Raw genomic sequence first — 26399 nt, 5'->3', positions numbered from 1 at the left:
GCCATGCTTCATTCATTGACCCTTTAAGTTCGTTTCTCTTAGTGATAGAAAAAATGCATCCTACAGAAAAGAAACTATACATTGAGAATCTAAAGTTTAATCAGTCTGTGTTTCAAGCCTGTTTAGTTTAGTTACATAATCTTACAGTGTCGTTATGTTTCACAGAGGAAGGCTTTGTTTGCTGTTGAGGACAGCTCCATACATCATTTAATACAATTAAAAGGCAGCTTACTGTACAAACTTGAATTTGGCCAGACGCTGAAGTCATATGAACACATTTGATGCTGGTTCACATTTAGAATGTGATTGCCCATGTCGTATATCCTGGAAATGAGATATTGCTGTTTGACTTCTACACAAAGGACCTTATAGTAGAGGCCTTGGCTTGCAAAAAAATAGGTCAGGGAGCTGTTTTTCCTGGCTGTTGGGTACATTTTTTCCCAAGGCCCTGCCAGTGGCAGCACCTTTGAGGTACTTCTTAGCCTGTACAGCATGTTGTTTTCTCACTGTGATTCCTTCTAGACTTGTAAATGTCTTGCTGAGTGACAGCCTCTTGCACGGCCCTGAAATATTCCACTCAGTGGAAGCTGGCAGGAGGCATAAGTTGAAAAGCAGATCCTCAGACATAAAGGAACTGTGCTGGATTTAATTTGACCTCCGTTTAATAGACATTGGACACTCACACATATACAGTATCCTGCATGTCTCCTGAGATCAACTTTTCTTCCTTTCTTTCTCTTTTTACCTTTTATCCCAATTTTTCTCACCTGCTCTCCTGTGCAATTCTCTCTCTTCTCTCTGACAGAGCGTAGTGAATCTGATTAGCGAGCTGCAAGAGCAGATGTGTAGGATCCAACAAGAGCTCTCTAGTAAGCACCAGGAAAAAAAAGCCTCAGAGAACCAGGAAGTGGATCCTGGGCAGAGTGGAGAATGTAGCCCAGCTGAAGCTCCTCCAAATGGGTCAGTGCAGGCTGAGGACAGGCCTGTGCTGGAGGACAGTGATCAAGCTTTAGGTGCTGAGGAGCACTGTCGCTGTGAAAGAGAAAGTGTAGGCACTGTAATAACCTGATGGATTTTACAGCTCTGTTTGTGATGGAGTTTTGGAGTGTGGCCTACACGAGTTGTATGATTGTGGCTTGAGCCTGCCCTTCGCTGTTTTGTCATTTCCTAACCAATACTTTTTGTCCATTCACAACATGTGTCTCTAATGCTAGTATCAAAGCATTAAACTGGATGTGTGTGTGTGTTTTTCCCATTTCTATTTAACTCTGTGGTCTGGGGTGTCTAACGGTGTTTATGCATGTGACTGGTTAATTTACAGCTCCGTGTTTTCTTGTGATTAAAGGGGCACGTCCACCAAAATAAAAAATGTAACCATTGCTACATCTGTTGTACAAATGCCTACTTGCCTTGTAGAGCAGTGCCACAGCCGTCCCACATGTGAGATTTTCCAGTTTAAATGCTAGTAAAAACATCTGATATTTAAAGGTGGATAAACCTTTGAAAACTACATCTGCTTTGGATGGATATTTTAGGCTTTAGTCTCTCTCTCTCTCTCTCTCTCTCTCTCTCTCTCTCTCTCTCTCTCAGACCCATCCACCCACCATATATGGCTAATCTAAAATTAATATATCTAATATTAAAGAAGGGCTGGTATATATATGTATTCATTAGACTCTACACCAGTGGATTTCTTTATCACTGAGGGTTGTATGATGTCTTTGTATAATACATTTTGGGTATTTTTGTGGAAATTTATTGGGTAATGGCATGACCAATAAGGAAGTAAAAACTCATTAATTCATTTTAAGCTGAATGCCCTTTAAATCAATCCCTGATAAAAAAAAAAACTACCAAACTCAACAGGGTTGCATTTTAGATAAACTGGAGTCTGTCAATTGTGCTGTAAACACTCTATGATGGTTTGTGCATGCAGTCATTATAAATGTGTATCTGGGCAGCTGTGATCAACTCTATGTTCTGCATACTTCCAACCAGGGCTTGCTCCAGGAAATGAGATTACTCAAAAATAAGGTGGAGGAACTTGAAGATGAGAAGTCACAGTATGAGAGGAAGCTCAAAGCCACAAAGGTACAGCCACAGAACTATATTATTACAATTATATTTTAAACTGATTGACACACAGCACATAGCCATACTACATAGAGATATATGGGTCTTCATTATTTTACATCTTTACTGACTGTCCCCAAGCAGTGAGAGCTCAACTTTATAGCACTTTCATGGTGTATGTAATATAAAATAACATAGTCAGGGCTGAGGGAGAACGATGAGGCAGATGTACATGCAATGAAGGAATTTATTAGCACAAACAAAAGTGAACAAAACAACACCATCAGAAAACAAACACAAACAGGATTAGCAGAAGCAAACTAGAACAGAACAGAAAAAATAGGAAACAGCCATGAACTGGTATAGACATATATCAAAACATACAAACAAAAACATACATCAAGACACAACACCAGATAAAGCAACACTGAAACCTAGTGGGGTATATAAGCAGGAACACAGACAAGAAACACCTGGGAAGGGTAACAAGAGGGCAGGACCACAAAGGAGGCACAGGTGGGAACACTGATTACAATGTGGTGGTGGTGGGGGGGGGGGGGGGGGGTGATAAGGCGGGGCTAAGGCAGAGACAGGAATCAAAACAAACTCAAAGCCATGTGCAAAAGGAGCACGTGGTAGATAAGGGTTCGAGTCCCGCTCCAGGTGACTGTCTGTGAGGAACTTGGTGTGTTCTCCCTGTGTCTGCATGGGTTTCCTCCCACGGTCCAAAAACATATGTTGGTAGGTGGATTGGCGACTCAAAAGTGTCCGTAGGTGTGAGTGTGTGTGGCCCTGTGAAGGACTGGCGCCCCCTCCAGGGTGTATTCCCGCCTTGCGCCCAATGATTCCAGGTAGGCTCTGGACCCACCGTGACCCTGAACTGGATAAGCGGTTACAGATAATGAATGAATAATATAATATAATATAATAATTATTAATTCAATACAGAAAATTAATGAATGAAAGACAATTTATTCAGTCATCATTGCAATCATTTCTTTGAGATACGTTTGCCATTTTAGATGTAAAGCACTTCATGGAACTCGTTTGCAACTCTCTCACTCACTAACTCAAACATTCATTAACATTTATCATGGTGTTTCACAAGGGGTGCTACTGAGTGCTTTCTATAAACGAGAGGGTACCCTTGTTGAGGCAAAATATAAGTGTATTATTTTCATTCTAAGTTAATTCCCAATGTAGCTCATCAGTGATTTCAGAGCTTAATTCTGGCCACAGCCCTTTGACCAACATTCCTGCTTCATATTATTCAGAAACTGTGGCATTGGGCAGAACTGGAATATTGTAATGATTATATACCTTGAGTCCCAGCTTTTCAAGGGAGTATACCTTTTATTTCTTTCTCTCTGTCTTTGTCTTTCTCTCTCTGTCATCCTCTTCTCCTCCTCTTTCTATAGCTGTCTATCTCTTACTCTCTTCACGTGTGTTACCAGTCTCTGGTGACTCAGTTGTCTAGTCTGAGGCTGACAGTGGAGCAACTGCAGGTGGAGAGGCAACAGTGGGAGGAGCGCAGCAAGAGCCTGCAGGTGCCTCCACCTCCACCTCCCCCCCACTCCTCTCCCACCTCCTCCTCCCCTTTTCTTTCCCTCATCTTATCCTCCTCTGCTATTTCCTCTCACATGTCCTCAAATTCAGATTTTCTCCCCTACTGTCATCGTCTGCCCTACCTCCTCAACTTCTTCCTCTTCTCTTTGGCTTCTCTACCACATCTCTCTTTAACCTCCTTCCTTCTTCTTTCCCAGCACCTCCTCACCCAGCTCTTCTACCTCCTTCATACCTTTTCTACACTTGCATCTTCTGCCTCCACTCCCACTTTCTCATTTCCCATTTCTCCTTCCCTCTAATCTCTGCATCCTCTCCAGTTATCACTCTCTCACACCTCTTCTCCCAGGCCTCCTCACATTAACTTGCTCCTTGCTCCTCACTTCTGGTCCTGTCCAGGATGTGTCATTTCCATTGCCATATTTTTTTTTCCCACAGACTTTCCTCGAACTTTGATTAACACAAACATTATCCCCCTCACAGATCTTATCCTTCGACCTCATGTGCTTTTTCCACTAGCTGTCCACTTAACTGCCATTGCACTGCCCATGGCCCTGTGGCACGACATCTCCTTGTGTGTGCAAATTGTCCATGTGTCCACACCAAATTGCTATAATAACACTGAGGTAAAGTCACTGTGTGTGACTCAGTGATTCAGTGATCAGGTGGTTGGAGAGTATAACTCACAAAGGCTAAAGCTGCTTCTGTTGCACTCTTGTGAAATTCTGTGTTCCTGTTCCAGAGGGTGTTGGTTTGACAATAAATGCACTTTATTAAAATTACTTTTAATTTTATTTTTCTTTGATCCTGTGTCGCATCAGCCATCGCCATTCCCCAGTCCTCCTTAACACGATGAGGGGATGTTGAGTATTAATGTGGAAATGCTAGTTAATAAATTGCCAACTGTTGTGTCTCATATTCAGGCTGAGATCTCAAGCTTACAGCAGCTGCTACAGTGTAAAAACACAGAGATCGAGAACCTTCAGGCCCAGCTGCTCTCCAAAGCCCCTGTGTCTGTGGACAGTGCAGAGAGAGGTACGTCACCTTCAGCCGCTAAAATGCATCCTAGGTGCATTCTGTACACGCAAAAAAGAGCAAGCCATGTTCATTACAAAGATGAACACTGCATGTAACATGACTACATGACTTAAAGTCTAATACAGATCTTAAATACAAACCTAGGTTAGAAACACCTGGGCAAACAGATTCACCCAGGTGTGGAGTGCTAATGAGAGACGAGACAAGGAGGATACAAGGGGCCTGAACATTAAGAAGATCACATGGTTAGAAGATGTAAATGAGACAAGGAAGTAGCCTGTAATAATGTTAATAACACAGCCAGTGTATGCAGCCTACTTGTGTAACCTGAAATAAAAAAGTAAGCTGTTAATTAATGGCCAAATGCCGTAGATATAAATGTAAATGGAGAGACCGAAAAAGAATGGTTTTAACCTAACTAACCTACATGATTGATTACTGGTTTAATGTCATGTTTGTGTTGTGTCTGCATATGTTTGTATGTGGTGTCTAACAGCATCTTTGTATGTTCTCCACACTGCTCTCACCATTAGAGGAGATATACAGGAGAAGGCTCAACACTAAACGTAAGGTTTTTAGTGTATTATTTACCAACACACACACACATACACACAAACTCAGTCAGGCTTCTGTGTAAAATGTCTTAGCGTTCCTATGAGCTTACGTAATAAAACAACACTTGCCATTGTCACTTCTTACATCAATAAACCTTGCTGTCACCCTCTTTCCTTTTATTGCACAGAAGAGGGCTCCCTGTCTGCTATGACTGAGTACAGCATAATGCTCAGGCTTAAGTTTGTCCTTCACAGAAATCAGATGGATTAAGCTGTCTTATCCTCCCTCAGCAGAGCTGCAGTCTAATACAGTAACACAGTGCCACAGCATGACTTTCTGATCATGTCCATGTGTATGCAACGAGAATTCAGGCATGAGTTCAGTGTCCTTTTCCAGAATATGCTGACAGCACAGAATATTGTAGCACTGCATCTTAGCAAGATGTGATAGACCTGCCATAAATATGTTTGTTTCTTTCTCAACAGATCAAGAGTTACAAAAGCTAAAAACAGGTATGGAACTACTCATCGCAGCCAATGATGAAAAGGTAAATTAATTTCTTGCCATCTGCTTTCAAAAAAGGACGATTTTAACTAATATATAGTGGCAGTATGGTCTGATCTTTATGAAAATGTTGTAACTAATATCAGTGTTTTGTAGTATTAATACTACTACCACTACTACTATTACTACTGCTAATAATAATAATGGGGCAGCACGGTGGTGCAGCAGGTAGTGTCACAGTTACACAGCTCCAGGGACTCTGAGTGACTGTCTGTGAGGAGTTTAGTGTGTTCTCCCCGTGTCCGTGTGGGTTTCCAAAAACGTAGGTAGGTAGATTGGCGACTCAAAAGTGTCCGTAGGTGTGAGTGTGTGAGTGAATGTGTGTGTGTGTTGCCCTGTGAAGGACTGGCGCCCCCTCCAGGGTGTATTCCCGCCTTGCGCCCAATGATTCCAGGTAGGCTCTGGACCCACCGCGACGCTGAACTGGATAAGCGCTTACAGATAATGAATGAATTAATTAATTAATTAATTAATTAATAATAATAATTTTTTAATAAATAAAAAAAAAAGTATTGGGCAAGTAAGTATTCCAAAACAAAGATTCCTGGGCCTATCAGCAGAAAATGCCAGACGAGTGAACCATCCTGAAACAGACCTATCCAGGGTTATAACACATTCACTGTGTGTTTATTTCTTCCTTTTAGGTTGTAGGTTGGAGAGTGTTTTGTGCATTTGAGTATGTTTTGGGTACTTTTACATGTTTACTTCTATATATTGCTCATGCCAAAATGATTGGTCTTGTCAGTGCATTTGTGTTTGTGTGTACTGTACTGTACTGAAAACTAGTTTAATAACAGTCTCTTACCACCACACACCGGTATGTATTAGAGCAAGTTAAAGGCATTTTGAGAGCTCCAGGCTTGCGTTTGCTGTAGAGCAGAATCTCAGACGGCACAGTCTGCAGAACTCCAGCCAGAGCCACTTCCCTCAGCCCAAACTTATAGGTGAAAGCCCCTGCCAAAGCCTATCCTGGACTCTCGGGATTTGAGACGTGGCAGGATTTGCCCTAGGGCACCATTTCAGAACACACCCACTCTTCTGAACTCACTGCCAAATCACTGCTTTCTAGTTTAGCCAAAATACCATCTAGCATGCATGCTATACATGACATGGTCAGGGAAGTTTATTCTTGAAAATGCATGCCTTGACATTTTCCTGATTAAACTTTAAATAGTAAAACAAACAGATGTTTTCTTCTTCTTTTTCTTCTTCTTAAAGTGCCCTATGTCATGGATAAGCAAATTCCATGTCCACAATAGAGTAGAAATATACACTATGAACCCTTTAATGGTCTTATTTGTTTCGTTATATATAGTGTTTATTTTTTTATATTTTAATTATAATTTGTATTATATTGCATTGCATTGCCATATATTGCATGTAAAAGTCATAGGTTGTTATTTTCTCCTTTTTTCTTTTTTTGTTTGATCAGGATCGGCGTATAGAGGAACTCTCCCTCCTCCTGAGCCACTGTAAGCAGTTTAGAGATGGCATGACCTCAGTTCAGAGTAAGGTTTCTCAGCTGTCTTTCCCTTTTGTGTTGTACTCCACAATGAACTTCCGATAAAAAGATGCCTGGATTCACTAGAATTCCTCTGTTTTCGCTCATAAGACTCAGTGATTTCAGCTCCACAAAGCAGCAGTGAGGAAGAGGAGCAGAGCATAGGAGTGAAGATAAAAGCTCTCTCTGTTAAGCCTCACTCTGAGGTATATACTGTTAACATATTTGTGGTTATGATAATGTCGTTTATTTGCTGTTATTACACAGCCATAACTTCTTTGTGTTCTAATGTTAATTTGTCTTTCTTTAAGCTAACATCCAGTGTTTCCTCTCCACTTCTTGCGCCCCCAATGTCCAGTCAGAAGGAGACAGAATCCAAGTATGCTCTTATAATGAAAAGGTTTTTGTTATGCTCAGCTTAAGTGGAATGTTTCAGCAAAGGAAATAATTCCCTCTTCTTAAAAGAAACAGTTAATACATATTTTCTTAAATACTGTAGTGAGAATAATTGCATTGTTGTCTCAGGTCACATACAAAACATCTCTCCAGCAGCATGGAAGACCTGAAAGTTGGAGGAACGCAAAAGGTTAGCTCTGTTTTTCACTCTGACAGTTAAAGAGATTTATAGTTGTGGTTCACTCATGGTTTCTTCATTCTCTGAGATTTTTGCTGATTTGTCTTTTCCAATCTATAGAGTCCTGTAGAACCTGTTTCTTCAGATGAGGTACCTTGATGTTCCTTTATTCTAGTTTAATCTCACATTGCATGGTTTATCATATTTTAATCATGTCATTATGCTATAAATCATTAAGGGCTTTTTATTATTTAAGGGCTAAATAAATACCACTCTACACACAGCACGAGAGTGACACGATTATGTTGGTGAGAATGTAGCTTCAAGAACCTTGTCTAATATTAGAAATGTGGTATGCTCCCATGGGCCAAAAATCGCTGGGCACCTCTAGAAGCTATTAGGCCAGTTGCAAAGCATATGTGCATACATATTAATCCATTTTAGGGTCAAAGTACATCATTATAATACTATTTTGAATTAAAAGTATAATTCATAAGGTTTATTCTGATTTCTGCAATGAAGCCATCTTAACTATGTATATACATTTTTAACTATACAATGTGAACATATATCATATTAATGGTTCATTGTGTGTTGATGCATGAAGAATATTAAAAACTATAAAATATGCACCAGTGCAATAGCATTTTTACGTGTTTAAAAGTTTTTAATGTGTGATTCTGTATATCCAGCAACAGAACTCTGACTTCAAACAGCAGACGGGGAAGCCTTCTGACACAGATGCCGGGAAGAGTGATACCTCAGAAGCAAGATCTCGAGAAGGCAGTGAAGACGGAGACCTCAGCTTGCGTATGATCCACAGTCACATCATAGACAGCTCTATAATTTAACCATCAGAAAACTTCTTATTCTTGTCAGTAAAACACTAGTCTGGTATGTAAGAGCCTTTAGTAAATAATAAACGCTCAGTTTTAACGGTTTCATAGTAATTGCTGAAAAATAAGTGTCAAGATGAATGATGAATGAACTTATATTTTAAAGGCTTTAAAACTCCTCATGCTATGTGTTTTTAAAGTGGAATTTCACCAATTCTTGTATAATTAAGTGGGTAAGATCAAGGTCAAACTGAGTGTTTTGGTATGAAAAGCTCTTTTTTTGAGAAACATACAGACTTTTTTTTTACAGAATTTTTCACACTGATGGTGATAGAAACCAGAAGCAATATAATGTTTAAAAGTGCAGTGGTTATGTGTGTTAGGATTGTGTCAGAGATATGTTTTACAAATAGTTTTGAGTGTTTCAGGCCAAATATTTTTTCATCCATTTCTGATTGTCAAGTACATGTGGATGCTATAAGGAAAATTTATGTTAAAATATTTTATTTCCCCACTATTTTAATTTACCATTTTACCATAAGCATTACATATAAAAATCAGAACACATGTAGCCTCACTGTATGTTTGGAGCAGGATTAGCATGTTTTGCTAACACCATGACCCATGTTCCTATCACCACATTACACCGCTCTGATTTATCTTTTAACATCTAAAATCTGTTATAAAGGAATTATGACAAGTGTAATTCTGATTCTTTTTGCTTGTAATCTCCATTTATTAAATCTCTTATTTCAGAACTTCCATAGCTAACTTACTAAATTACTCAATTTGTGTATGTCCTCTGCTCTTTCTTCTTCTGTGCTTTCTAAACTCTCGGCTATGGCTTGAAGGTCGCTGCAGGAGTGCAAGTGCTCCAATTTTAGGTAGCTACCACTGTTCTATGCTGAAACTCTTTAATGTGTGTCCTGGCCACTGTCCTCCACCCATTCAGCAAATGAAAACCACTTGTGCCACTTCTACCAAACCAGGCTTCAAACCCCTTCTTTGATCAGGTAGTGTAGTGGGGCCCCTATGGCAGAGCTAGCATTAGCTCTTTTCCCCTGAATCTCAAATTAACCTACTCCTTTTATAGTGGAGTGTCTAGATAGATAGATAGATAGATAGATAGATAGATAGATAGCATTCTCAATGCCAATTTTGGATCTGTAGAACAGTGTTTTCTGGAGTAATGGAGTTGGAAAGGCTAATCATCTAATATCACAACCTGACCTCACTCACATTCTTGGTTGTTAATTATCTTCAGATTCTCACAGGTCTGTTCCAGCACCTTGTCTAAAATCTCTCCAGAAGATTAGCTATTGCAACTACAGCAAATAATAATGTCGTTTATTTCAGAAAAACAAATAGACGTGAAGATTTCTACAAACATTTGTTCATTTAATATAGGTTATCCCTCTCTGCCTTTAGCACACATACAGTGATCTACAAATATTTTGACGAATTTGTGCAGCTGACTATATAAGGCTTCATATGAGAGGTATGTTGTACTATTTTGTGAAGACATAATTTAATTATTTAATATTTCATCATAACATTGAGGTAGTAGAGAGTAGAAAGATTTGTGATTTAGCCTCTCTCTCTCTCTCTCTCTCTCTCTCTCTCTCACTCTCTTTCTCTTTCTCTCTCTCTCTCTTTCTCTCTCGGGTGGAGCCATGGCTAGAAGCAGACCTGTGGCTACAGCTTCTTTATAGCCTTAACCAGGGCCAGATGTTTGGCTGTCTCTTAATGCTCAGGGCAGACCCCCACAGCTGCATGTTCACTGTATAGCTTCTGTGCTATTTTATATGTAGTATGAGCTTTATTTGGTGTATTCTTTGATTTCATTGGAACGTTATATTGATTTTAATCACACTGATTGCTAATATTCAAATCAAACTGTTTAAAAACGACTACTTACCTGTGATTGCAAATTTCTAGAAGCATTAATTGTGAATAAAAAGCAGAGAAAACCACCAAAAGGGCAAATACATTTTCACAGTGCTGCAGGCAGTACAAAAACTTCCCAAAACAGATACCAATAATAATAATAATGAAAAAGAAGGTATTGCAACAAATATTATTACATTTAAATTTTTATTTTTAAATGTCTTTTAAAGACCTACTGACATGAACGGTGCTGAACATAAAATTAATGAGCCTTAAAACAACAGCTGCTGTAATGGCATCACAGTCATTTGACCTTTGGTCTTTTTTTTTTTTTTTTTTTTTTTCATGGAGTGACCTGATAGTAAACATTTGGCAGGGGTTGTTTGGTAATACTTTACTGTAAGTCATCATTGGTAAGGCTATGTAACAACTCCCTTTCATGAGGCTAAATGCATCTATAAAGGCTTGTTCCAAAAAGTGAATATGTTAATAAAGTATATGTTATTAAGTATACATAAGTATATGTTAATAAATGCTGCTTTAATCAATGTTACACTAAGTAGATTAATCACATTATATTTGTCAAGGGTTTATGTAGACTTCATGTAGCTTTATGAATAATGACAAACAGTAAATACATAATTTACTAGATAATTCTTGTAGTGTGATAACAATTTAACCCTTTTCTTGGGTCATGTGTATATGTATTTATGTATTATGTATATACTGCAGGAAAGACAGAGAGAATGGAGGACACAAGCACATCTGAGCCTTCTTCAGTGTCATCTGGAGTAGACTCTGGACAGCATTCTCCTGTTTCACAGGAAAATCTGAAGAACAACAAGAGCATCCGTAAACTGTGGGGAAAGTGAGTGTGGCTTTGTGCCCGTGCATATGCACCTAGCTTTTGTGTTCTATTAAAAGTTGTCCTTGCTCACGCAGCACTCTCTATGTTTAGGATCAGGAGGACACAGTCAGGGGGTCTGCAGGGAGATGATCTCGAGCCCACTGAATTCAAGAGGGGGGGCTTCAGAGCAACAGCAGGACCTAGACTGGCCCGGACACCAGACTCTGGACGTTCAATTAGGTAAGTGTATGAGTTATGCAGGAAAGACTCTTTGTCTTTGCCTTAATCTTCTAAAATATTCCATGTATATTAATAAATGAATAAGTAATGAGGGTTATTGTCATAACTGTTTACACTGGGCTGAGAATAAATTTTATTCATTAGATAATTAACGAACTGTGTAAGCTATGAAAATGTCAACCAAATTAAAATGTTAAAAAGAGATTAATTTTGGCAAGCAAATATTTTGATTAGTAACAATCTGTTAACCTATACATCATGCTGTACCACAGTACACTTTATCTCTTTAGTTTAGTACTTCTGCGATGAGAAGATTGAGTGCTGTCTTGTTGGCAAGAGGAGGTTGTACAAAGTGCTAACACCAGGGGTGCCAATAATTGTGACACATATGACTTCATTCAAATGATTTATTTCTTAATGTGTGATTTTTTCCCCCCACCAAATAAAGGCACTTGAATTAAAGCTTAGATTTTCCTCTTTTTTGCATTGTTTTCCTATATTATTAAAGAAAATAATAAGAACACTTCTTAACCAGGGGTGCCGATAATTATAGAGGGCGCTGTAGCCTAAAACCTTCATAGAAGAGGAGAAACTAGTACTAGTACTTATTTTGTTTTTTCTTCACTCTTTTCAGGGACATGTCCTTGCCTTTTTTCAAGTGGACCACAGAGCAGGTGTGTGGTTGGCTGGAGGACTGTGGACTGGGTCAGTATGTTAATCTGGCCCGTCAGTGGGTGGTCAGTGGTCAGACCTTACTCTCTGCCACACCACAAGAGTTGGAGAAGGTATACCTTTCTTAAGCCACATCAGTCAGTACATCAAGGCTGAGCTGTATATTCTGTGTAAAGAGCCTGAATAATCCTGAAAGTGTATTGATACTTTAATGTAGGTTTTCATTTGTATATAATCATAGGAGGTGGGGATCAAACATCCCCTGCACAGAAAGAAGCTGCAACTGGCTCTCAGGTCTTTTAATAACAAGGCAATGGAGAAATCCTCTGAGCTTGATCACATCTGGGTAACACGTGAGTAGAAATGGATGTGATATTTATAGTAAAGTATAAACCTAAGAATGTATTATGCTCTTGGTTTGGACATTAGGTGAACAGATGATTTATCCTTGTTCCTGTCCATTCTTTCATAACTGGATAATATCATGTATTGGTGTAATATTTCACACCCAAAAGGAATAAAATTAGTAATACATTCTATATATACACCAATCAGCCATAACTTTAAACCCACCTTTTATTTTTGTTTCTACACTCACAGTCCATTTTCCCAGCTATAAGGACCATACAAAAATGTGTAGTTCTCCAATTATATACTGTAGTCCATCAATAGTAGTTGTTCAATGGTCAGGACCACCATAGTGCTGGTATGGTTTGGGAGGTGGACTGTTCTCAGCACTGCCCTTGCACTGACCTGGTTTAGGACAAATGGATCAGACACAGAAGTGCTGCCTGAGTTTTTAAAACCCTTCAGGGTCACTGCTGGAATAACAATAACAAACCAAAAACACCCAATATCTAAATAATACCTGCTCTGTGGTGGCCCTGACTACTGAAGAATAATAATTGTAGAGCACTTATACACAAGTATACACTTATAAAATCAGTGGACAGTGCGTGTAGAAACAAGAAGGTGGCAATAATATATGGCTAAAAGTATTTTGACATTTTGTAGGCGGAGCATGGATAGTAACTTAATTAACATGTTCTATAAGCATGTCCCTTATATGAATGACATTCTCTTATCCTATACAGTATCTGTTTTAGTGGCTCTTCTCACATGTTTTATTTTTTCTGTGAACTTAGGATGGTTGGATGACATTGGCTTACCTCAGTACAAAGACCAGTTTCATGAGAGCAGGGTTGATGGAAGAATGCTTCAGTACCTGACCGTGGTAAGGCCAAACTGCAGCTGTTTCCCTCAACCCTTGACCATAAGTGATGCTAATGTAACGTGAAAATGCTTTTGCAGCTGGCCTTTTGTGTTTTCAACTTTACTTTCACCTTCTTCTTACAGAATGACCTTCTGTTCCTGAAAGTCACCAGTCAGCTTCATCATCTGAGCATCAAATGTGCCATCCATGTGCTCCATGCAAACAAATTTAACCCCCATTGCCTGAGGCGGAGACCAGGGGACGAGGTGAGAACTGAGGGTAAAAACGTAGCTTTAAGAGAAACTTTAAATCTAATTATATAAGAATATAAACACAATATGCCACAGAAAATAGTATTTTCAGTCAAAGTGTTGGTCTCTTTGTTTCTTTACAGAATAAAACTTCACCCTCAGAGGCGGTGCAGTGGTCTAACCACAGGGTAATGGAGTGGCTACGCTCTGTGGACCTGGCTGAATACGCCCCAAACCTCAGAGGGAGTGGGGTTCATGGAGGCCTCATAGTGAGTCATCCAGTAAAACCCCCATTTGCAAAGAGAAATAATCACAGTTGATAATTCCTTGAAGGAGCAGCCATTTTAACAAAACCATAATTATTTTTAGATAATAAGTTTCCTTTAAATATAGATATATTAATAATTCCAGTGCTAAATGTTGCATTGCATTTTGGAAATTAAATGTTTTTCAGCTGATCAAATAAAACATTTTTCAACAAGCAAAACAACAAGACATTTCTGGATGTTGTAATGACCCCCAAATACTTCTCTTCACAATTCAATTTTAGATCCTGGAACCTCGTTTTAACTCAGAGACTTTGGCTATGCTGCTGAACATCCCTCCTCAGAAGACCCTGCTCAGGCGCCATTTAGCCACTAACTTCAATGCTCTTGTGGGGCCCCAGGCTCAGCAGGAAAAATGGGAGTATGCAAACGCTAGTGGACACACACCCCTCACCACCACCGCCAAAGTCCGGGTATGAAAAAATAAATAAATAAAAAAATCACATAGACATCATACTATTATTTAGGAAATGGCAGTTTTTCTGAAGTGCTCAGTTGATGTCACAATGAGTGTGTAATATTTTGGATAAATTCTGTTTTTTGGGTAATGTCCAGTTTCTCATGTCATCCATTCTTCCTTATTTCAGCCAAAGAAGCTTGGTTTCACAAACTTCAGTCACCTAAGGAAGAAGAGGCCTGATGAGTCAGCAGACTACATCTGTCCAGTAGATGTGGGTATTTCACCTGTGTTGAATGGTAACCCTCAGCGGCCCCAAGGAAGCTTCAGGGGTTTAAGCCCCATTGTGGACAGAGACATTGACAGACTGGACCAGGCCACACCAAAGAACTCTCTCAGCCAGTAACACTCCTCTTCAGCTAATGATTTCATGCTTACATTTTCACCTCCTCTCAGATGGACAGCTTCAGAGTAACCTCAAACCCCATGCTGATGAATTAGAGACATGGATCTCCAGTGACTCATCTGGAGAATCAGGAAGAATCATGTGGACTTCTTACAAAGAGACTTGTAATTTAATTATTACGTTACTGTTGTTGGCACGCTGAAAACCTGCAACTAGAATTAGGCCTAGCATTTGATTCACTGAAGAACCCTCCATATTACTGAAGCAACCGTGAATGCTTTACCTGGTTATAAGCACCAAACGTTCAAGCTGTGCAATTCTCTCTCTCTCTCTCTCTCTCTCTCTCTCTCTCTCTCTCTCTCAGAAAACTATGGTCAGTAATTTCCATCTTCTAACCTTGTATAAAATATTTAAAAGAATAAAGGAACATAGACTTTGACATTGTATTTTCATTTCTGCAAATATTCTCAGAACTGGAGTTGGGTGAAATGATCAGTTCTTGAATAAAACTGTTTTCATTTTCAGTTATCAGAATTAAAGTTTTAAAACTGGGTCTATGTTTCAGTGTTAAAAAGCAGAGGGAAAAAGCATATTTACTCATTCTATAACAATGACTCTAGTTTTATTTGTCGTGTACCTTTCTGTAGAAAGTCAACCATATCACAATTTAAAGGCCTGTATCATACATTTTTTATTGTATTTCATTTCATCTTGAGCTGTAATTCACAATTACAACAAACAATTTTAAATGATTGCTTTTGTTAAAGTACATTTAAGACTGTTGGGCTACATTTAAATGAGTTGTTTTCTGCCTCGTTTAAAATGTATTGTTAGCCTGAAACACTTTTTATAATTACATTGTAAATTTTGATATTTTATTATTTATGTAACATCAGAAAAAGGCTATTTTTTTGCTATTTTGATTCTGTATATGGACACTATGGGATGAGGAGTGGCACAATGGTGATATTTGAAAGTTTAAAATTATTTGTCACACCAAACTCTTATTTTATTAAAAATAAGGGGAATATGTTTTTCAGATGGATTTTAGATGTCTCATTTCATTATATATGACATCAAAGGTGTGGACAACAGAGTGCTTTCAGGGTAAATGCTCTTTATTGGAAAAAGACAGATATAAGGAAGGGGTGGTGGTAACACACAGCAGGGAAGGGTGTATGCAAAACCAATATAATAAATAAATAAATAAAAGACATCCGTGAATAAACTACATCATTCCACAATAAAAGCAATAAACAGAGGAAGCATATCAGGGTGAATTCTTTCCTATAGAAGTTATACCTTTGTTTTCCTATGGAAGGGTAAAAGGTTTGTGTGGTGTAATACTGCCATCGTGTGACTGGTGAATATAATTATCAATCTTTACCGTCGTTATTTTAAAAACCAATGAACATTTGTTTTTAACATAATGACATACATCTAACTGAAGTAGAAAAGACTTGTTAAAATAGTTTATTAAAATGTTATTTTCATGTCGTTTGCATTTCTCGCTATATTCATTATTTTGTAATTTGTCTTGTTTTCTTGTTTGTATTTATTTATTTGTTTATTATTATGAAAATCTGCTCGCTCCAGAGCTTGTTAATGTGCAAGAGAGAAAAAAACGAACAACACTGAAGAGGAAAAAAACAAGTGAATAGCAACAATAAAATAATTAAACATTTTACATTTAAATTGTATAAATGAGGTATTTAAATAGGCTTAACTTAGTCTAATGTCAAATAACGTATATTTTTAACCATTTAACGACACATGCCAAGACATTTTTGTCAGGTAACGGTCAAAATTGTTACACAGAATTTCTTGATAAGGCTGTGTTCCACAACGCAGTTTACTGTCAGTTTTCAACTGAACGGGGATGGACACCGAAGACGACGATCCTTTCAGCGCTAGATAATTGTTTTCATTTTTTTCTGCTAGAAGAACTGGAAATTGCACACTGATTTGCGGGTGAGAATTAATTCGGGATTGAATTATCAGTTTCTGACCGCGTAGTTTCAGTCATAAAGGTGTGCAAGAAAATAAATAAATAAACACTAACTGGATTGGAAGCTAATTGCAACATGGCGCCAGGTAACCGTCATCGACCTGTTGAGAACGGGTGGGTGTCGATAGACTTCTTTTCGAGTTACAGCAGCAGTAGCTGCGAGATTTTGTTTGTGTAAAGCACGTCCAAACAAAACAAGAAATGCTTAATGGACAAACCACCTCCAGTGGACATCAGTGAAGGTGAAGGTGTTTAAATTTAGCATATATCTAGCTTAATATCTGTTAATCATTGGCATTTATGGCGTTTAGAACTGGGATGGTGTACAACAGTCCGACAGGTAGATGACGTTGTTTCACTGTTGCTTGGGAATTGGGGCCCTGTTGTAATTCGAAGGAATTAAAGGAAGTGAGGACAATCAGGAGTTAGACTGGAGAAAACACTATATGAAACATACTTTTTGAAAGGTTTTAATGAAACAATCCGAAGCAGAGTAAAAGTAAATAGTTTAAAACGAGTAAATACGCAGGACGAAATAATACTTGATACAGAATGTGTTGGTAGTTGGACACTCCCATTTAAATATAAGATATGATTAAATTATGCTTTAATTAAATTATTAGAGGAACTCGTAAAGGAATATTGCTTATTTCAACAGTTTTGTTTCAGCCAGGAGGAGGCAGTCTCTGTCTAGGTTTAAGTGGTCGTCTGTCCATTGAGAGTAGGGTAAAAGGCTGTAACCCTGTCTTTTTATGTCATAATTATGTGTGTCTATGTAAAAAAAATCCAGGTAGCGCTTCTAAAGAATGAATTAAGTTTGCTACGTATTTATTGCTAAATGTTGGAAGAGATTTGTACATAAATGCCACTTCACCTCAAACATACTTGATGGTCTGATTGCTTCTCCGCACAAATCCTGAAGGGCTGTATTCCCTATTGGCAGTGGTGATATTAGGTTCATATACCGTTGTTGCAACCTTCATTTTCTCTCAGCAGTGATATTATATGGAAATGTTTTTTTTTTAATAATTAAATCTGTACAGTTGAGTAATCATTCATTCCTTCATTATCTGTAAGCGCTTATCCAGTTCAGGGTCGCAGTGGGTCCAGAGCCTACCTGGAATCATTGGGCGCAAGGCAGGAATACACCCTGGAGGGGGCGCCAATCCTTCACAGGGCAACACAGACACACACATTCACTCACACCTACAGACACTTTTTGAGTCACCAATCCACCTACCAACGTGTGTTTTTGGACTGTGGGAAACCGCAGAGGAAACCCACGCGGACAACACACCAACTCCTCACAGACAGTCACCAGGAGCGGGAATCGAACCCACAACCTCCAGGTCCCTGGAGCTGTGTGACTGCGACACTACCTGCTGCACCACCGTGCCGCCCCAGTTGAATAATCACCATTTTAAAAATGCAATGTCACTGGTACAGGAAGCTTTGTCATAGCAGCTGAACGTAACCGAACATGGCCAGTGTCAAGAGGAAGATGGTTTAACGTTTCAGCCCAGCACTGGTGCTGAGGTGCAATGGAATTCAAATATTCACCTTTTGGGATGTGTAGGTGAGATGTTGTAAGAACTTTAACCCCACACCATAAACTGACTTGGCTTAATGCTAGTGGCAGAATGCAATAAAATTATAAGTATGGTTCCCATTAAGAGCCATGACTAACCTTATGAAAAAGAGTCTACATGCCCTTGGTCGTAGTATTTTAAAAATTGTGTGAAAGTTGTAGGCTTATGAAACAGCTTCTTGAGTTTAATTCCCTGTATTTACTGTTATTAACCTAACTGTGAATGTGTGAGTGTGTGTCGCCCTGCGAAGGACTGGTGCCCCCTCCAGGGAGTGTCGGGCGCCGGACCCACTGCAATCCTGAAGTGAATAAGCGGTTACAGGCAGTGAATGAATGAGGATAAACCTAACTGCTTAGTGTCTTGGGTATTCAAATGCAATGTAAATTTGTTAATGTCTTTACATATTCATGGTTTATTTTCTAGAGACCTCAGTGGTATGGAGTGCAATATGTGACACATGGTTGCTGAGAGTGAGTTAACAGCAGAGGTAAGTAAATGATCTTAGCCTTTTTCCTCACAGAGACATATTGAATGGACTAGTTGATGGTGTGGTATGAACGGTGGTCATGTTACTAAAGCTGGGGGTAGAGAGATCACTTATTGAATGAGACTTCACTGACTCGTCTTGTCAGATGAAAAAACGAGTCATCGCTGCTAATAGAGTGTGGGTCGTGTTGTTGTTGCTTCATTTTGTCACATGATGCAATGCCACATTTTTTTCCTACTCAGTGCTCTGCAGTGTTCTTGTTCTTTTTCTGTTGTTTTGTTTCCAGTTTGTGTTTTTATTTCAACATTTTTCAAAAAGGGTTGGGCCGCTTTCTTCACAATGGTTCATGCTAGCTAATTTCAATAATGTGGTTTGATGCCCATTGCTTGGCATTTTAATGGATGTTATTTATGCTAGCCTTCCCCATAAAGAGACTTCAGGAAGTTGCATTGCACAGGAAATGTGGCGATGAACGATACCCAAATTTGTTGTATGATATCTATTGTTTTAATTAAGTGAAAGCAATTGTGACATTTATTGGTTTCAAAGTTACTTGTTAATGGCTGTGCAAGCACAGGGAACACACACGTAAAATATTGCTGTGTTTACATAAATAATTTGTAGTCGCTTTGTTAATGATTACCTATTATTTTTCTCACTCAGGCTGTCCATTCTGGTCAATTAATAACAAATGCAATACTGCTAGATGGTCTTTTCTGTGCCAAAATTGCACTCCTGTGGCCAAGGCATTGTGCTCGGGTGTATTTTGTCTTGAATAACTTTGCTTATTTTACCTCTTGCTCTGATTGCCCCACTGCAATTATAACAACAGGCACATTGTATGTTTTTTATGTTTAGGGGTATCCAAACAGAACCTTGCTTCTGTTTGATCCTTTGAAGGAACACATCAGAAAAAGGGAGCATAATCATGTTTTTGTAGCTTGTCACTCGCTGTTCTTGTTGTTCAGTAGGCACCAGCTTGACGGTTTGGGGAACATATTCCCTGGGTGGGTGGCTGGGTGAGCACGTCAGGCACTGGCACCATACTGCGTCTAGGGCTAGATCTGTCCCCCTCAGTGCCAGTGCCGTCTGACAGCAATGCCACAATGATGACACCCTACTGCTGACAAGTCTGAGACTAGTGAAAGTCAACCCTAGTGCTCCATCAAAAAGAGCAGTCAAATGTCTCTGTGTGCATCTTTCTAACCCATCAAACCTCTATCTGTCTATCCTCTCAGCGCATGAATTGCTCCAGCTCAAAACAGTCCTGATGGGAAATGATTTAAAAGGCCGTGGAGGTCCTGGTGGGCCGCAGCTCACTCTCTTGCTTTCCACTGCCTGGAGGCCTAATCTTGATGTCTGAGACAACTGCCTGTCCACTGTGGTTAGGAGTTGAGAAAGTGCTGTCCTTTTCCCAGCCTTAGAGAGTGTTCTCTGACGAGAAAGAAAACAACATTGTGGAAAGGGGAGAGAAGGAGAGTAGGCGAAGCTGCATTTTTAAAAATAGAAGAGCCGTCTTAGAAGAACCATTTTAAGGTTATTTTGAATCTATAAACAACTTATACATTGTTTTCCCAGAGGTCCGTTAATGAGGTTTCAGGTGGATTTATATATCAACTTTAATGAGTAATGCATTATTTTTTGCGTTGTCTGTTTTTGGTAGAACAACTACTTTAGGGTTAGCTTAGCTTAGGGTTGTTGTCTTGCAGCATGACCCATGCTTTCTTCATCTGTAGTGCCTTTCTAGACATCCAACATATTTGATACTTTTGGAACATTTGAGGACTTGCCTCAACCACCACCAGTGTGCAGCATTTTCCAGGATGATGCAGTGGAAGCCAGTCTGTGCCAGTGCTCACCACACAATAGCTATTTGGTAAAGAGGCAAAACGCCATGCAGGAAACACATCCTGGACAGGGTGACATTCCATTGCAGGGCATCACACGTTTGCTCTCTCTCTCTCTCTCTTTCGCTCTCTCTCTCTCACACACACACACACACACACACTCACACAAACATGTTTTTGGATTGTGTTGGGAAGCCAGAATACTCTGAGGATACCTGGCCAATCACAGGTAGAACACACCAACCTCATCACAGGCAGTGATACGAGGCAAGGAGTGAACCTAGGTCCCCAAGACCCTGGAGCTTCATGGCAGCAACATCTGTTGTGCCACAGAGTCTGTCTCCTGAGATTCATTTCAGACACAGATATCTAGACATATTTCTTTAAAGTTTGCTGGTATAATTCAGAATTTATTGTTCCATCAATAATGGATTGCCGTCCTGGCCCAGAAGTAGCAAAACAGGACAATACTATATTACCAGCAACGTGAAACAATGTAACTGAGCTGGTGAAGTGCTGTATTTCGAGAAGAAAATACCCCTGCCTCCCCAGATGATTGCTGTGTGAATAACGGGGCATAAATTAAAGACTTTAAGCGTGACTCTTGCAAACATGAGGTCTCCAAAGAGATGGAGATAAGTGCCAATGGAATGAATTGAATATTTCCATGATCCACATTTGAGCAGTCTTCATACTGACATGACAAAAGAACCCAGGAAATTTCTAAACATCTAAAAGGCCTCACTTACATTGTGTAAGTAAATGTAATTTAAATGTTCATGAGTTCATCAGGGAACCACTGACAAACAAATGGCTGATCTGATCTGTTTCTTCATATGAAGACGTGCCGTTTCTGTGGCTCTGTGGCTCACCTTTATTATGTAATTTATAATAAAATAATCCAAATAATCCAAAGAGAAATAATCCGTGAGTTTCATTTTGGATTAACTTATTATTTATTTTATTTTATTTTATATATATATATATATATATATATATATATATATATAATTTCTGTGAGTTTCATTTTATAAAATGTGTAATAAAAACCTGGATTAAGAGTTCTATAATTTCCCAATATATATTCATTTATTATCGGTAACCTCTTATTCAGTTCGAGCGGGACTCGAACCCACAACCTCCAGGTCCCTGGAGCTGTGTGACACTACCTGCTGCACCACTGTGCCACCCCAATACATATATTACAAACTGAAAATGCTTTGACCAATCCTTTTTCATGTCCGAAAAGCCTGAAGAAAAAAAACAAACAAACAAACAAACAAAAATGTATGGATTATTTTCAGAGAGAGCCACAGAAACGGCACGTCTTCATATAGAGAAACAGATCAGATCAACCATTTGTTTGTCAGTGGTTCCCTGATGAACTCATGAACATTTACATTAGCCAGTGTAAGTGAGGCCTTTTAGATGTTTAGAAATTTTCTAGGGTTCTTGTGGACTTGAAAATTATTACAGTCCTTGCCTTTGGAGTCATCTTTGTTGTTCTTCGTCCTAAGGAGCGTAACTGTGGTCTAGAATTTACTCAAATATTGGGAGAGAACTCAGAGAACATCAGAGAAATTCTGAGAATAAATAATATTTAAAGAAACACTTTGGATTATTATCTACACGTTTAATATTTTCTTAAATATTTAGACAGACAGACTCCCCGTCTGCATGCCTTAGAGTGTATTGTGACAGAAGCATTCAAGTGAAGTAAACACAATTATTTATTATATGCTTCCATCCACATGACATGACAACTAAACCCATCAGTGCAGCCAATGAATGCGATGAATATGGCTTTAGTTTATTGTATGAGTCCATAAGCCATAACGCGATGGAGCCTCATGGGCATGCCGGGGTTCTTCTCCCTCTGGATTGATAATTTTCATGATCATTCTAATTGTAACCTGTGAAACTACTTGCCCTCTTCTGAACAGATAGGTTCTTGCACAAATGATTCAGCATTTAAATACTAATCTGGTCTTGATGAGTATTTACGATAGTATGACTTCAGAAATACACTGCATTCCTCAATTACACTGAAAGGGTTGTGTCTGTATCATTACACATGCAGCTAAATAATCTGACTTTATTGTCAGATTATTATTATTATTTTTTTCAATGCAGTGGTCCTAAAAGTCCTTCATATCTCATAGATACATATAAGACCAATAATGTTTATTTATTATTATTGTTTTTATTTTATTTTTTTTCTTGCTACAACTTTTGAATTCACATTTATTTAATTGTCGGACATGTGAAAATCTATTTGATCATGAAGAAATGTAAACAATTCTACAGTAAGTAAAACTATTTTTTTAACATTATGTATTTAGGAATAGGTCAGTCCCTGGCATCGAAGCAAATTATTTAAAGACTTACGGATGGAATGGGTATGTAACCAGCACTCACCTTTCAGCCCAATTAACATCGCCATTCCTCATTAAAGCCTTTGACTTACAGAATAAACAATCATGGAGGAAGTGGCTGGGCTCTTGACCCCATGCTGGCCTTTTGAAAAGCGTGCTCTTGAAGGCTTCAGACTTCTCAGCGAACTCTCTTCCCACCTTCGTGCCCATAAACACAGCCCAGCAGGAGCCGCAGCTGTGGCAGCAGGCTGGAAAAAAGGGTCTTTATCCGAAGTGCCTCGCTGCTATGTTGGACTTGAGGTGGGGGCAGCTGGTGCACTGGCCTTCTCAAGCCAGGTGTCTGAGACAGAGATCAGGGAACACACCCTGTTATGATGACCTCTCACACATGTTTATGCAGCTGTGGCATCGCTTACGTCCTTTCCTATTAATCGCTACTAGAGAGCTACTCATGGTGAGGTAAGAAGTTCAGGAGCTGTTTTTATTGCAAATGGGGGCTTGGTAATGGACATAAAAAACAGGTATGTTTGGCGTAAGTTGTATTTGCTCAAGTAGTTCTGAAGAGTGTTGAAATTACAGATCACCAAATGCTACATTTGCTGTGCTACAGTATGAAATAAACATAGCTTTTTGACCTCAGTTTTGGAAATGTGGTGTTCCCTTACTGAAATATATGCAATAATGTTAATTGGGCGTCATGGAAAACTTTAACGTTAAGACATTTTCTTTAGAAGGTTTCTTTTTTTTTTACTGTCTTATTATTTTTATTATTTTTTATTATTATTTTTGTGAGGTTTGAGTGGGAACAGGAAAGTGGATCAGATGCGTTAAGTGCTCTTTTGACTTTGCCTCCCCAAAAACATCAGATTTTTTTCTTTTTTTCTGATTTAAATTTGAGACACATCTTGATGTGTTTTGACATGAAAATATGTAGCAACAGGGAAGGTGAATTAATAATTTAAGTGATTTCATTAAATCATATTTATAGTTATAACATGTTTAAAAGACAAGTGTCAGCCAAAGTGCTGCACAAAAATATCAACTGACAAACCAAAAACATACATATAAAACAGATCTAAGAATAAAACAGTGTGGAAGAGCTGCTGATGGCAAGACAACATTAACTAAGGCAGAACAGATAGCTGAAGTAATCTAAAAAAAAAACGATTTTCAAATTGGACTTAAAAATCTATATTGTAGGAGATTGCTTAATATTAAAATAGCTTAGTTGTTATATAAATAAAATCATTTGGGTGAGATTTCAATATCAGAAAAGTAAGTAGTAATGATGTCTGATTCTCTTCCTCTGTAATAAAAATGCAGTTGGCCTTTTAGTGGAAGTAATGACGGCAGCTCATTCTGGTGCCATTTATCTTGGAAAAAAAATATCACACCATATTACGCAGCCTAACAAGAGCTTCCAAGTCTTAAGTTTGTCATAAAGGAAACTTGTTTCATCGCTGTCTCAGACAATAGAAGTGCTGAGGTGTGAAACTTTAAGGCTATAAGGAGAGAAAGGGGCAGTTCTGTGACCTGCAGCCATGCACACTGTTGATCCACACTGACATCTATCTCATAGAATGAATCTGGCCCTTCACGTCCAATGAGAACACCTGTCTACTCCTCTGGGGAAATATGAAGAGAGCAATGCCTTACTCGATTAGTTTTAGTTTTCATACAGACATACACCTATGTCAAGAGTGGCTCCTGTCCATAAGGTCAAACAACAGTGCTTTGCTCACTGTCACTGAGACATCCCTGATATACTTAACAACGATTACCTGAGTGCTATGATGACGCTATTCAGCAATAAAATATGCACTTGTAATAGCTCCGTTTATGATAGAGTCAAGGACAAAGACAGAGAAAACTTAACGTTAAATATCTAGATGAGTCATTGTTATAGTGGGAAAAGTGATATATTTTTTTAGAGCAGGTTTGAGTGCTGGTTATAGCAGGAACAGTCAGGCCTTGTGGAGTTGGGTTAGGGCTTCCATTCCGTGCCTGACTAGAACTCCAGTTTCCAGGTTGAGTGTCATTAGTAAGTTGCACATAATTTTCCCCTCAGTCACATTCTTCTCAAAGCTGTTTCCTTGCATCAGTATAAACCAGGGTATGCTTTGAATACAAATAGGCATTTTTTTCAGCACGAATATTCCCTGCTAATGTGGAATAATATCTTATTATATATAATATAAATATCATTTGTGGAAATTAAGGCGGTCTAATAAGAAGACTGTAGAAGTCAATTGGGAATCTTCTAGAATGTTCTGTGACTCGAAAGTAAGCCATGCTGATACAGAATGAGCCTCTTTCTTTGTATGTAATGGGTGGCATCAAGGGTCATTGAGATTTAATGGTGCTGTGATTTCAGAGAACTGGATTCCATTCAGCTCTCTCTCTCTCTCTCTCTCTCTCTCTCTGTCTCTGTCTCTCTCTCTCTCTCTCTCTCTCTCTCTCTCTACACCCCTTCCCCACCCACGGTACTAAAGAATGGATAAGTATATTGGGCCAAGTTTCGTAACATTTCTCGATCCAAACCTGACTGGAGTAGCTGAGATGGAGGCAATGGGCTGAAGCAGAAGCCTCTTTTGCTCCATGATGGAGTTTGTATCTTATCAGAGAAATTGATGTACAAGCTTTTGGGACTCTTAAACAGCTATTATATATTTATATTCTTCCGTCTAATGCTAGAATGGTAAAACTCAAGCTACAATATTAATTTTCTTTACTATGTGTAGTAATGATCTATATATTATATTTTAATGTTATTTATTTATTTATTTATTTTCAGTTTTTGACTTGGTCAAATTTAAATTACACCCCCAACTCCCAGAAAAAGAAGGGGAAAAAAGAGAGAAGCATTCAATATTGAGGGGAAATTAAAATGAAAAAAAAAAAGTGCCTCAGAAGAATTGCCACTTAATTACTGCTTGATTAGCATAATTATGCATGCTAATAACATCTCTAATGAATTGCACCATTGTAAAGGACGATGCATTCATAACTGTGGCAGACATGCATATTTTGTAATTTCAAAAAATGGTTGCATATATTCACCCATCAGTCATTAATTGATTTTAATTTCCATGCATTCAAATCTCTATTAATAATACACTGGAGAATGTTCCACATGTTACATTACCCATG

The 26399-nt window shown here is 38.7% G+C and overlaps 1 protein-coding gene and 1 long non-coding RNA gene across 4 annotated transcripts in view; both read left to right on the top strand.

Moving 5' to 3' along the window:
* ppfibp2a (PPFIA binding protein 2a) overlaps positions 1 to 16126 on the top strand; it is a 37542-nt gene extending 21416 nt beyond the window's left edge. The window contains exons 12-31 of one of the 2 annotated variants that reach the window (XM_066684338.1): positions 806 to 1048; positions 1999 to 2091; positions 4560 to 4671; positions 5208 to 5240; positions 5715 to 5776; positions 7226 to 7301; positions 7406 to 7500; positions 7606 to 7673; positions 7820 to 7880; positions 7989 to 8018; positions 8561 to 8678; positions 11324 to 11459; positions 11550 to 11678; positions 12313 to 12463; positions 12592 to 12703; positions 13496 to 13584; positions 13707 to 13829; positions 13958 to 14083; positions 14365 to 14553; positions 14728 to 16126. In XM_066684338.1, coding sequence (XP_066540435.1) covers positions 806 to 1048; positions 1999 to 2091; positions 4560 to 4671; positions 5208 to 5240; positions 5715 to 5776; positions 7226 to 7301; positions 7406 to 7500; positions 7606 to 7673; positions 7820 to 7880; positions 7989 to 8018; positions 8561 to 8678; positions 11324 to 11459; positions 11550 to 11678; positions 12313 to 12463; positions 12592 to 12703; positions 13496 to 13584; positions 13707 to 13829; positions 13958 to 14083; positions 14365 to 14553; positions 14728 to 14943 — 2262 coding nt within the window. In that variant the 3' untranslated portion in view covers positions 14944 to 16126. The remainder of the gene's footprint in view (positions 1 to 805; positions 1049 to 1998; positions 2092 to 4559; positions 4672 to 5207; positions 5241 to 5714; positions 5777 to 7225; positions 7302 to 7405; positions 7501 to 7605; positions 7674 to 7819; positions 7881 to 7988; positions 8019 to 8560; positions 8679 to 11323; positions 11460 to 11549; positions 11679 to 12312; positions 12464 to 12591; positions 12704 to 13495; positions 13585 to 13706; positions 13830 to 13957; positions 14084 to 14364; positions 14554 to 14727) is intronic. The other variant, XM_066684339.1, reaches the window with a different exon arrangement.
* A 660-nt stretch (positions 16127 to 16786) lies between these two features.
* The window catches only part of LOC136709159 (uncharacterized), a 117395-nt gene continuing 107782 nt past the window's right edge, over positions 16787 to 26399 (top strand). For both annotated transcript variants that reach the window (XR_010804450.1, XR_010804451.1), the window contains exons 1-2: positions 16787 to 16914; positions 18964 to 19027. This is a non-coding gene — a long non-coding RNA (uncharacterized lncRNA). The remainder of the gene's footprint in view (positions 16915 to 18963; positions 19028 to 26399) is intronic.

The sequence above is a fragment of the Hoplias malabaricus genome, chromosome 11, assembly GCF_029633855.1.
Source record: "Hoplias malabaricus isolate fHopMal1 chromosome 11, fHopMal1.hap1, whole genome shotgun sequence".
Lineage (NCBI taxonomy): Eukaryota > Metazoa > Chordata > Actinopteri > Characiformes > Erythrinidae > Hoplias > Hoplias malabaricus.
This window is presented reverse-complemented; position numbering and strand designations above follow the sequence as displayed.